Here is a 13,118-nt window from a genome sequence, read left to right on the forward strand (position 1 = left end):
CTGTGTCAACCTCCCAAGTACTGAGATTACAAGCACGCGCCACCACTTCTGGCTCCAGTGGGCAATTTTAAACAAGGAGGGAGGGAGAGAGCACAGTCCTTTTCGCACCTGGGCCACCTTACATAGACCCTGATAAGATGCAGCCTGGGGCGTGCAGGAATTGAGGAAGTCTTGCTTGGACCAAGGAAAAAAAAGACAGCTCCCTGCCCCGCCCTGTCCCGCCCGCCAAGTTTAAGAGTCCTTCCCACAGTTGGGACTCTTTTCCCTAAGTTGAGTCTCCTTGTTTCCCTACGTAGGGTCTCCCCTCTCCCCTCTTTCGCGCCCACACAGCCTCAGAGGCCTCCTGGGACGCCCTGGGCTAGTGCCCCAGCAAGGGTCGCGCCATGTCCAGCCCAGGGTCGCAGGGCTCCCAGCCGCCCGTTCTCCCGGGCGCTCAGACCCATCCCCTGACCTTCCACCGCCCTTGGATGCCTACGGTCCCGGAGCTCCAGCCTCGCGCGCAGGGGCCGGGCATGCCCCGCGCTCCTGGGAGCTTCCAGTCCTCGTTCTCGGTGGAGTCCATCCTGGCGAGACCCGACCCCTGCGCGCGGGTCTGCTCCCGACTGCCAGTCTCCCACAGCGCTGCCCCGCACTTCTGGACCGCTCTGTCCGCACCTCCCGCCCGGGCGTCACCCTGGGTGTGCCCGGCGACCTGGCCGCCCGCCTGCCTGAGCTTGGGTGTCTACCCGCTATGTCCACAGCCCTCCGTGCCGAGGCTGCAAGTGTCTTACCTTTGCAGCCCCCAGGGCCCCAGTGTCACAGGTAACGGGCTGGGATGGAGCGTGGAGGCTGCGGCCACCTGCGCCAACTGGGTTTGAGAAGCACACAAGGTTCGAGTGGGCAGGGGCAGGGATCTTGCAGTTGAAATCAAGGACCCAGACAGTCGTGCTGGGAAAGTCCTGGCTTCCCCGGCAGGCAGCAAGGTGCGAGCCTTGCTTGGTGGTGAGGGCAAGTGGGGGTGGGGGGTGGGGAACTTGGCTCGCTGTGGGTGCAAGGGGACCCATTCCTGCTCCAGGTCTCTGCCTGGATCCATTCCACCAAGAAAATCAAAACCACTTTCGAGTAATGCTCCCCAAAAGTGGCTCAGACACTTCTCAAAAGATGCTTTCTGGCAGGCAAGGTGGGGAAGAAAGACAGGTCCCTAACTCCCAGTATTTAGGAGGCTTGAGACAAAAGGACCGAAGGAGGTTTGAGACCAGCGCGGGAAAGTTAGTGAGACACTTTTTCAAAATAAAACAAGAGCTGAGGCCGGGCGTGGTGGCGCAGGTTTGTAATCCCCGCGCTTGGGAGGCTGAGACAGGAGGATCGTGCAGGTTTGAAGCCAGCCTCAGCTACTTAGTGAGGCTCTCAGCAACTTAGTGAGACCCTGTCTCCAAATAAAGTATAAAATAGGTCTGGGAGTATAGCCCGGAGGTAGAAAGCCTCTGAGTTCCACCCCCAGTACCACCAAAAATTAAAAAAAATAAATAAATAAAACAAGAACTAGTGTGGTGGTGCACACTTGTAATCCCAGTATTTGGGAGGTTGGGACAAGAGGATTTGCAGGTTTTTAGTGAAGCCTCAGGTATTTATTAAAGGCCCCTGAAATTTTTTTTTTTTCAGTACTGGGGATGAAATCCGGGGGCCTTCTTCCTCGTGGCTACACTCCCAGACCTATTATTTTATATTTTATTTGGAAACAGGGTCTCTTAAGCCAGCTGAGGCTGGCTTCGAACCTGCGTGATCCTCCTGTATCCGCCTCCCAAGTGCGGGGATTACAAGTGTGCGCTACCACGCCCGGCTCTAAGCCCCCTGAAATTTAGTGAGACCATGTTTCAAAAGAAAGAATAAGCCAGGCGTGGTGGCACACACTTGTTGAGGTTTCCACGCTTCATAGTCTAGACATGGCTATTTTGGAAGAGCAATTGGTCAAGTCTTACCAGCCATCCAAGATCACTAGCATGCAGCCTCTGGGGTCCCTATGACTGCAGACATGACATGCACCCCTTTCTGCATGCATGAGCTCCTGGACTCCCAATCCCATACAGACTCACACTTTAGCTGGGAGCCCGCCCAGCCCTCCAAGTCACCCATCCCTGAGCTCTCCATACCTGAGGGCTGAATTGCAGTTTACTAATCTATGTTCCATATGGATCATTTTGTGTGTGTGTGCAGTACTGGAGAGGGAACCCAGGAGCATTTTACCTCCAAGCTACACTCCCAGCCCTATTTTATTATTATTATTATTTTTTTTTATTGGTGGCATGGGGGGGTGGGATCCAGGGGCTATACTCTCAGACCTATTTTATACTGTATTTGGAGGGAGAATACCCCTGGGTTCAATCCCTAGTACTGCAAAAATAAAACTCTTACTATGTTGCTGAAGCTGTCCTTGAACTTGCAATCTTCCTCTCTCAGCCTCCCAAGTACTGGGATTACAGGCATGTACCACCATGCCCAGATAGAAGCTTTCTTATATATTTTTTGTGGTACTAGGGATTGAACCCAGGGGCATTCTACCTCCCAGCTACATTTTTTGGTGGTACTGGGGTTCCTGGAAACCCTTCTACCTCTGGGCTACACTCCCAGACACCTAGTTTTTATATTTTTATTTGGAAACAGGGTCTCTTAAGCCAGCAAGGCTGGCTTCAAACCTACGTAATCCTCCTGTCTCCACCGCATGGGGATTACAAGTGTGCGCCACCACGCCCGGCTTATTCTTTATTTTGAGATGTGTGTGTGTGTGTGTGTGTGTGTGTGTGTGTGTGTGTGTGGTACTGGGGTTTGGAACTTAAGAGCATTCTTCCTCCGAGCTATACCCCCAGCCCTACTTTTTATTCTTTATTTTGAAACAGGGTCTCACTGAATTGCAAAGAGCCTCACTAAGTAGCTGAGGCTGTCTGTGAATTGCGATCCTCCTGTCTCAGCCTCCCAAATGCTGGGATTACAAGTGTGTACCACCACACCCAGCCTCTTATTCTTTATTTTATTTATTTATTTATTTGTACTTGGGGTGGAACCCAGGGGTTTTTCTACCTCTGGGCTACACTCCCAGACCTATTTTTGATATTTTATTTGGAAAAAGAGTCTCACTAAGTTACTGAGAGCCTCACTAAGGAGCTGAGGCTGGCTTCGAACCTGTGTGGTCCTCCTGTCTCAGCCTCCCAAATGCTGGGATTACAAGTGTGTGCCACCATTTCCGGCATTATTTTTTTATTTTAAAACAGGGTTTCACTAAGTGTTTGAAAGCCTCGCTTACTTGCCAAGGCTGGTTTTCAACCTGAGATCCTCTTGTCTCAGCCTCCCAAGTACTAGAATTACAAGCATGTACCACCAGGCCTGGCTCCAATTTTATTTTTTATTTATTTTTCTAAAAAAGTAAAGTTTAATTAAAAAACATATACAAAGCTAGGCATGGTGGCGCAAGCATTTGGGAGCCTGAGACAGGAGGATCCCGGTTTGTGGCCAGCCTCAGCTACTTTGTGAGGCCCTCTGCAACTCAGTGAGACTCTGTTTCAAAATAAAGAATAAAAAAAAAATAGGACTGGAAAAATAGGGCTGGGGATGTAGCTCAGAGATAGAATGCCCCTGGGTTTCATCCCCAGTTCCAAAACAAACAAACAAACAAACAAACAAAAAATACACACACACACACACACACACAAAATTTCTGATTCTCTTTTTTTTTTTTTTTGCGGTACCAGAAATGGACCCAGGGGCATGGTACCTCCGAGCAACATCTCCAGCCCTATTTTTTTTCTCTTTCTTTCTCTCTCTCTCTCTTTTTTTTTTTTTTTTTTTTTGGTGGTACTGGGTTGTGGAACCCAGGGGGCTTTCTACCTCCAGGCTATACTCCCAGATCTATTTTATATTTTATTTGGAAACAGAGTCTCACTAAGTTGCTGAGAGCCTCACTAAGTAGCTGAGGCTGGCTTTGAACCTGTGCAATCCTCCTGTCTCAGCCTCCCAAGCCGCGGGGATTACAAGCGTGCGCCACCCCGCTTGGCTTTCTGATTCATTTTAAGCTCTTCCACTGGGTTTTCACCAGTAGTTCAGTTTCCCACTGAGTTCAGACTATCGATGTGCCCACGGCGGACAGAAAGCTGTTTCCTCTTTAACGTGAAATATAGCAGCTTCTACTCAGGCTTGAATGATACCTGTGACCTGAATGGCCAAGTAGAAAGGTGGCCCCTGTCAGGTTCAGAAGGCCAGCTTCTTCATCAGGAGATAAACTCTGGGCTCCATCTCGAATCCATGCAGGTTGCTGGCATCACCCTGCACCTCGAGAGTGGACCCCCGTAGGATATGTAGGCAGAGAGGCATGTTGCTGCTTCAGTCGAGGTTTCGTGCCCCTCAGTTCGGTACACTTTCCTATACGTTACATACTCAAACTGGTCAGCCCTGAAAGGTCTGTCCTCTGTGGGTTGTATTCACCACCATCCAGGGTGTCACCTTCATATAAAGTAATAGCTATGACCAATCGGAATTTGTCACCCAAGTCCACAGGGTAAATCTGAATATTTACATCTAAGACGAGTTTCATCTTGAAGGATTCACTTTCACAATGCAGTCAAGACACTTGGTCAGACTTCTTACCCTCCGGAGCAATGTCTTTCACATCAAATATATTCTCAAACAGGATGCCTGCCATCGGGAGGGACCACGGGAGCAGAAGAGGCGCTAAATGCGCGGCCATGACTGGGGTTCACATGCCCCCCTTGATTTTAATTTTTATGTTGAAACAGGGTCACACTAAATTGCAGAGCTGGTCTCAAACCTGCAATGCTCCTGTCCCAGCCTCCCTAGGACTGGGATTACAAGTGTACAAGAACATGCTCAGCTGTTTTTTGTTTTGCTTTTTGCGGGTCTGAGGATGGAACCCAGAGGCATTTGACCTCTGAGCTACATCCCCTGCCCTATTTTTTAAATTCTTTATTTTTATTTTTTACTTTTTCTGTGGTACTAGGAATGAACTCAGGGGTGTTCTAACTTTGAGATACACTCCAGTCCAATTTTTTTTTTTTGTGCTACTGGGGTTCCTGGAAGCCCTTCTACCTCCGGGATACACTCCCAGACCTATTTTTATATTTTTGAAACAGGGTCTCTTACGCCAGCGCGGCTGGCTTTGAACCTGCGTGATCCTCCTGTCTCCGCCTCCCAAGTGCATGGATTACAAGCGTGCGCCACCACGCCCGGCTTTTTTTTTTTTTTTTTTAACAGGGTCTGGCTAAGTTGTTGAGGCTGTTCTCCAACCTGAGATCTTTCTGTCTCAGCTTCCAAGTACTAGGATTACAAGTGTGCACCACCATGCTCGGCTATTTATTTATCGTAGTACTGTGAATTGTACTCAGGGGCATTCTACCTCTGAGCTACATCCCTAGACCAGTGTTTCTCATATAGAAGACATTCAAGAAATATTTGTTAGCCGGGCGTGGTGGCGCACGCTTGTAATCCCAGCATTTGGGAGGCTGAGACCAGAGGATCATGGTTCGCAGACAGCCTCAGCTACTTAGTGAGGCCCTCCACAACTAAGTGAGACCCTGTTTCAAAATAAAGAATAAGCCAAGCATGGTGTCACAGCTTGTAATCCTCACTCTTGGGAGGTGGAGACGGGAGGATCGGGCAGGTTCGAAGCCAGCATCTCTGGATTAAGAGACTCTGTTTCGAAATAAAAAAAAAAAATAGGTCTGGGAGTGTAGCCTGGAGGTAGAAGGGTTTCCAGGAACCCCAGTACCACCAAAATAATAATAATAATAATAATAATAATAATAATAATAGTAATAATAGTAATAATAATAATAATAATAATAATAAAGAATAAAAAATAGGGCAGGGGGTGTAGTTCGGATAGGGCAGGGGGTGTAGTTCGGAGGTTGAATGCCCCTGGGTTCCATCCCCAGACCAGCAAGAAAAAGAAAAAAAAAAGTATTTGTTGAGCCAGGCATGGTGGCGCACACTTGTAATCCCAGAACTTGGAAGGCTGAGACAGCAGGAGGATCGCACAGGTTCGAAGCCAGCCTCAGCTACTTAGTGAGGCTCTCAGCTACTTAGTGAGACCCTGTTTCCAAATGAAGTATAAAGTATAAAATAGGTCTAGGAGTATATCCCAGAAGTAGAAATGCCCCTGGGTTCCACCCCCAGTGACACACACACACACACACACACACACACACACACACACGTATTTGTTGAGCCAAGTGTGGTAGCATGCACTGTAATCCCAGTACTTGGGAGGCTGAGAAAGGAAGATCATCCCAGACTCAGCAATTTAAAGCGACCCTCGGCAAAACTAGCAAGACCCTATAAAAAATAAAAAATAAGCTGGGCATGGTTGTGCTTGCTTCTGATCCTAGTACTTAGGAGGCTGAGACAGGAGGATCACAGGCTGGCAGCCAGCCTCAGCAATTTAGTGAGGCCCATCAAAACTTAATGAGACCCTGTTTCAAAGAGTAAAAAGGTAAAATAAGGGTGGAAGTGTAGCTTACAGGGGAAAGCCCTGTTTGCAAGCCCCAGCGCATGCATGCGTGCACACACACGTATTTGTTGAATGGGTGAAAAGGGTGAAACCCTAGAGGTCCCTTCTCTGCCCATGGGGTTTCCCAAAGCAGTCAGGGAAAGAGGAGGGTGAGGAGGAAGGAGGTTTGGCGACTCCCAGGCCGGGTCTCTTCCCACTGTACCTGTTCACTCTGTTGCAGGGCTGGAGCCATTCCCGTGGTGTCTCCTGCGAGGGCGGGCGGGCGGCTGCTGGCTGACCTCTTTTGCTGTTGGTTGCTCTTTAGGCTCGGAGCTGGCTCGCTGGTCAGGTTTCCCAGACCCGGCTCCTAGGAAGGGCCTTAAGGATACCACCGAGAAACACCAAAAGCGAGTTCGAACCATGTTTAACCTGGAGCAGCTTGAAAAGTTGGAGAAAACGTTTGCGGAACAGCACAACGTAGTAGGAAAGAAGAGAGCCCAGCTGGCAGCCCAGCTCCACCTTACGGAGACCCAGGTGGGAGCGGGAACTGCACCGGGGCTGGGCTGCACCTGGGACCAACACTGCCTCAGGAAGGCCCTGCGTGGGGTGAGGGGAAAACATGGGCCTCCTGCCTCTGTGCCAGTCTTTTGGGGGAAAGCTCTGTTATCCCTTTTTTTTTTTTTTTTTTTTTGTAGTACTAAGGATGCACCCCCAACTCTTATTTTTATTTTGAAACAGTCTCTCCAGATTGCTGAGAGTTTCACTACTTGCTGAGGCCATCCTCAGACCTGCAACCCTCCTGTCTCAGCCTCCCAAGTACTAGGATTGCAGGTGTGCGCCATCACACTAGGCAAACAGTCCCATTTGAAACCACATTATGGGAACAGTAGATTAATCTAAATTTTTTTTTTCTGGTGGTACTGAGGTTCCTGGAAACCCCCACACCCGACCACTCCCAGCTCTTTCTATTTTTTGTTTCAAAACAGGGTCTTGAGCTGGGCGTGGTGGCGCATGCTTATAATCCCAGCACTGGGGAGGCTGAGACCAGAAGATCATGGTTTGCGGACAGCCTCAGCTACTTAGTGAGGCTCTCCGCAACTCAGTGAGACCCTGTTTCAAAATAAAGAATAAAAAATAAGGCAGGGCATGTAGCTCGGAGGTTGAATGCCCCTGGGTTCCATCCCCAGACCCATAAAAAACAAAACAAAACAAAAACAGGGTCTTGCTATGTTTTTGAGAGTCTCACTAAATTGCTGAGGCTAGTCTTGAACTTGTGATCCTCCTGTCCCAGCCTCCCAAGTACTGGGATTACTGGCATGCACCACCATGTCCAACTTACTCTAGAAATTTGGTAAAGTAATTCTATGCTAAGTAAGAAGGAGGCCTTCCTCAATACGATTCTGTTTCAAAATAAAAAAAAAATGAAATAGGGCTGGGGATACTGCTCAGAGGTAGAATCCCCCTGGGTTCAATCCCCAGTACTGGAAAACAAAAAAAGCATCCAAGAGACTCAATATTGAGAGATAACTGTCCCTTTGGCCCCCATTTTTGTCTCCCACTGTTGTGCCACTTTTCTGCCTCCTTCACAGCCAAACTTCTCAAGAACTTGCTACATTCGCTGACTCCACATCCTCGCCTCCATTCACTCCTTACCTCATTCCAATATAACTATTTCCCTCCAACCCCATCAGAACTTCTCAGCAAGGTCTCTGATGACTTTCCTGTTGCCAACACCACAGACACTTTCCTTTCTTCAGCTGCCTCCACAGCTCAGCAGCCCAAAGCACAGCTGACCGCTCCTTCCCTTACTCACCACCCCCCTCCCCCCGTCTCTTGCTTTTCCTCCCAGTCCTCTGGTCACTTCTCTCTCTTTGCAGGCTGGTCTTCTCTTTGGTACCTCAAAACTTCTCCCCAGCTGGTCTCATCTATCCCCATAGTTTATTTATTTATTTATTTATTTATTTATTTATTTTTGCGGGTCTGGGGATGGAACCCAGGAGCATTTGACCTCCGAGCTACACCCCCTGCCCTATTTTTTATTCTTTATTTTGAAACCAGGTCTCGCTGAGTTGCAGAGGGCCTCACTAAGTAGCTGAGGCTGTCCGCGAACCGCGATCCTCCAGGTCTCAGCCTCCCAAATGCTGGGATTACAAGCGTGCGCCACCACGCCCGGCTCCCATAGTTTAAAACACCACTAAGCCCATGATGCTCAGATTTGTATCCTCAGTCCAATCTTCTCTTCTGACTTTTACATCTCACTATCTTCTTGCCATCTTCACTCAGATGTTTCATGAGCAGGTATTGCAAACTTTACCAGTCGAAACCTCAATTCTTGATTTTCCCCCCCCCCAGATCTGCTTCTTTTCCCATACACAGCCCCACCATCCATCCAGTTGCTCAAAACACTAAGTCATCTTAGATTCCATCTTTCCCCCCCACTTCCAACCATCAGCAAGCCTTATCACCTCTGCCTCCAAATTGCAGATGGAATTGTTTCATTCTTCTCCATTGCCCCAAGTTCACACTCTAGCTGGATTCCTCCAGTAGCCTCCAAGCTGTCTCCCTGTGTCTCTCTCTATCCATCCTTCACACTGCAGCCCGCTGATGTGTGACTCACTTAAGATGTAAACAGGACCATGTCATTCATGTCCCAGTTAACAGCCTCAAAGGTGACCCTCCCTGTGGTCCCCCAAGTTCCTGAGTGTTCTAGCCCCTGCTGACATCTCCCTCTCTCTCTCTCTCTCTCTCTCTCTCTCTCTCTCTCTCTCTCTGGTACTGGGGATGGAACCCCGGGGCATTCTACCTCCGAGCTACATATATCCCCAGCCCTACTTTTTATTCTTTATTTTGAAACAGGGTTTCAAAGGGCCTCACTAAGTAGCTGAGGCTGTCTGCAAACTGTGATCCTCCTGTCTCAGCCTCCTGAATGCTGGGATTACAAGCGTGCACTCCCACGCCCAGCTTCTGACTTCTCTTATTTACAGCCACATTCTTCTTTTTGGTCTTCAAACACATCAAGCTTGTTGCCTACTCATCCTTCCAGCTCTCCACCTGGCCTGTTCCTCTGTTCCATGAAGCTGGTGTCTCTGGTCCTCAGAGCCTTGGTACTGAGCCTTCAGGGAAATTCTCCCAACCTAAGGATTTGTGTTTATATATTTCTTGTTTGTTTTCATTTATTACCAGCCTTCCTGTACTAGATGGTGAACTCCACAGGAGCAGGGACCAGGCCTCTATTGCTCAAAACTGTATTACCATCACCTAGGATGGTGCCCTGCACTTCATAGGAGCTCAATAAGTTCTGGCCCAGATGAAAGAATAGTGACTGGTATTAGAGAAATGGGCATTTTGGAGGCAGAAGAGCAAATCTGGGCCAGAGAGCAAGGGGTGGGCCCCTTGGGACTGGGGGAGCAGCAGGACCTTCTGCTCACATTCTGATGTCTGCCCGCTGCTCACACTTACAGGTAAGGATCTGGTTCCAAAACCGCAGGGTCAAGTACCAGAAGCAGCAAAAGCAGAATCTGCCAGCCACATCGGCCATGGCTGTCTCCCTGGATGAGCCCTCCAGCAGCTCCGACCCAAGCATTCAGGATGAAGATGCTGAGTCAGGAGCAGAGAGCTGAAGACTGGGGAGGAGGCCCTACCTACGCTGTGTGGGCTAGTGCTTCCTAGGAGAACCCACCCGCCGCCGGCCTTCCCTTCTCTAAGTCTCGGTGAAGAGCCTCCGCAGTGTGAAAGGGCTGGGAGCAGTAATAATGTAACGGTCAGAGGCACGGACTTTGATCATCGACCATACCTTTGACCAAATTCCTGAACTTCTGAGCCTTTTCTCTTCGTGTGTGTAATTGGTGTATACAGGGGTGATGTCTTTAAGGCACTCACCAGGTGGCGGGCCCAGCCGTGTGTGGCAAGTGACGGCTGCCCCTTTCCCGCACCAGCTCTGGCTTCCCAGGACCAGATCAGTCTTTCCCTGGCCTGGCTGTAGAGAAAGGGCCTCCTTGAATCCGTGTCTGGGTGTGGAAGACTTCCCTACCAGAGATGGTGGAGTTGAGCGTGAAGAGGAGGGAATGGTCGCTGCTTAGTGCACTTTGCTCACAGTTTCCCAAAGGTTTCTTGTTTGGTCTGAGCCATGACCACTTTCAGAAGAGTTCAGGCCCAGCTGAACTCAGATGAATTGTCCTCTTTTCCTCTCTAGCTACTTGTTTCCTTCCTTGCCTCCCTCTCTTCCTTCTTTGGGATTGAACCCAGAGGCATTCTACCTCCAAGCTATACCATCAGCCCATTTTATTTATTTATTTATTTATTTAAAAAAATTTTTGAGCCGGCCGTGGTGGCACACGCTTGTAAACCCAGCATTCAGGAGGCTGAGACCGGAGGATCACGGTTCGCAGACAGCCTCAGCTACTTAGGTCCTCTGCAACATAGTGAGACCTGGTTTCAAAATAAAGAATTAAAAAACAAAATAGGGTAAGGGCTGTAGCTTGGAGGTAAAATGCCCCTGGGTTCCATCCCTAGACCTGCAAAAAAAAAAAAAAAAAAAAAAAAAATTTTTTTGGTGGTACCAATCCCCAGTACCTCAAAGGAAAAAAAAAAAGAAAAAGAAACTTATCTGTCCCTATCTTCAGAGAAATTCTTCCTAATGCTGGAGGTGGAACCCAGAGGCTTTCTACCTCCGGGCTATACTCCCAGACCTTTTTTTAAATATATATATTTTATTTGGAAACAGGGTCTTGCTAAGTTGCTGAAAGCCTCACTAGGTAACTGAGGCTGGCTCCGAACCTGCACAATCCTCCTGTCTCAGCCTCCCAAGCACGGGGATTACAAGCGTGCGCCACCACGCCCGGCTCCATCAGCCCATTTTATATATATAAAAAAAATTTTTTTTTTTTTTTGCGGGTTTGGGGTTGGAACCCAGGGGTATTTGACCTCTGAGCTACACCCTCTGCCCTATTTTTTATTATTTTTATGTTTGAAACAGGGTCTAACTAAGCTGCGGAGGGCCGAGGCTGTCCACGAACTGCAATCCTCCAGTCTCAGCCTCCCAAATGCTGGGATTACAAGCGTGCGCCACCATGCCCAGCTCCCCATTATATTTTTTAAAACAGAATCTCACCAAGTTGCTGAGGTTCTTGCTAAATTGCTGATGCTGGCCTTGGACCTGCCATCCTCCTGTCTCAGCCCCCCAAGTTATCTGGGATTAGAGATGTCTGCCACCCTTCCTGCTGTATTTTCATAAGATGGCTTCTGTGTTCCCCCTTCAAGCTCCTGCCTCATAGCTCCCTTTCCTTCCCAAGAATCTCCTCTGTTTCTCTCTAGGAAGCCCGCTGAAAGGCCACACCTGTGAGTTGCATTTTTCAGAGCTGGTTTCTATAACACACACCCTTCATTCTAGAATGGCTCCCAGCGCTGAGGGAGAGATGCCTGTCCTGCCACCTTGTGGCGAGAGGGCACAGTCCCGAGCTGCTCTCAGGCCCGATTTTCTGAAGGATAGGGAGGAAAGGCAAGGAGCTGAGCTGACCTTGGGAAACAACCAGCATACACCCACCCACTGGCCTGGAAACCACATGGCAGGCTTGAGGGGAGCCAAGGTACAGCTTCAAGAACCTCTGTGTCAGCTGGGCATGGTGGCATACTTGCAATCCCATTACTTGGGAGGCTGAGACAAGAGAATCACTTAGTGAGGCCCTCCGCAATTTAGTAATTCCCTGTTTCAAAATAGAAGAACGAAAGATAGGCATGGGGGTGTATCTTGGAGGTAGAATGCTCCTGGGTTCAATCCCCAGTACCTCAAAGGAAAAAAAAGAAAAAGAAACTTATCTGTCCCTATCTTCAGAGAAATTCTTCCTAATGCTGGCTCAAGGTCAGTTCTATTAATCAAAAGAATTTAAGCTACATCTCCCTATTTCAGGAACTGGCTCACTTTTTTCTTTTAATCAATAGGCCATTTACCTATTAAACAGCTAGTGGGCCCTGCCCGGTCCCCAAATGTCACCATGAGGCCCTAGCAGATGCAAACACAGGTTCTTTTTCCCAGAAGGCAAAGCCAACTGGGGGACAAGGAGGCAAGGTGTGGAGGTCAGGCCTAGCTGTGGGGATAAGGTGCAGTAGGTCAGTGGTGGACAGCTTTTCGGGGTCCTGAACAAGGATGTGTCCCCTCTCCGGTTCTCCAGAACAGTGCATATGTACCCTCACTTTTGCATCCAATTTAAGGGATCCTCTGACTGAGGTCTACTTTGGACTGCTCCATCATCCCGGGCTGCAAGAACCTAATGGCCCTGGAGTATCTGAAAGAGGCACAAGTCCAGCTTGATCTGTGTAGGGAGGTGTGCCCCCACTGCCAGAGGGCTTATGGAAAAAGGGAATCTTGTGTCAGGTTGAAGAGTGTATAGGTGTGGTGAGTGAACCCCAGGGTGTATAAGCTAGTTCAAGATGAAGGTCAGAAAGGCAGCCTTCCCCTGCTCCCCATCCAAAAAGCACTTTTCTCAAGACTAGCCACTGTGCAGAGATACACAACAGATACATAAAATGAACTCAGACTTAGATACCTCAAACCTATGTAAGTATACATCGACTCCGATTGAAGCCACGAAGACACAGACACAACCGGCACAGATGTAAAAGCACAAAGACAGGCCCAGCTACCCTCAAA

The 13,118-nt window shown here is 48.9% G+C and overlaps 1 protein-coding gene and 1 pseudogene across 2 annotated transcripts; one reads left to right on the top strand and one right to left on the bottom strand.

Annotated features, from left to right (window-relative positions):
• Positions 1-383: 383 nt before the first annotated feature.
• Positions 384-10,092, top strand: NOTO (notochord homeobox; the record flags this gene model as incomplete). The annotated part of the gene is made up of 4 exons (XM_080711393.1): positions 384-801; positions 1,055-1,159; positions 6,798-7,006; positions 9,934-10,092. The coding sequence occupies 4 exons, from the start codon at positions 384-386 to the stop codon at positions 10,090-10,092; spliced, it is 891 nt and encodes a 296-aa protein (XP_080567519.1).
• On the bottom strand, positions 4,219-4,669 carry LOC308274242 (DNA-directed RNA polymerases I, II, and III subunit RPABC3-like; annotated as a pseudogene). Its single transcript has one exon. The product of its transcript is annotated as a DNA-directed RNA polymerases I, II, and III subunit RPABC3-like (transcript).
• Positions 10,093-13,118: the final 3,026 nt, after the last annotated feature.

Source organism: Muscardinus avellanarius, assembly GCF_963383645.1.
Source record: "Muscardinus avellanarius genome assembly, chromosome: 15".
Lineage (NCBI taxonomy): Eukaryota > Metazoa > Chordata > Mammalia > Rodentia > Gliridae > Muscardinus > Muscardinus avellanarius.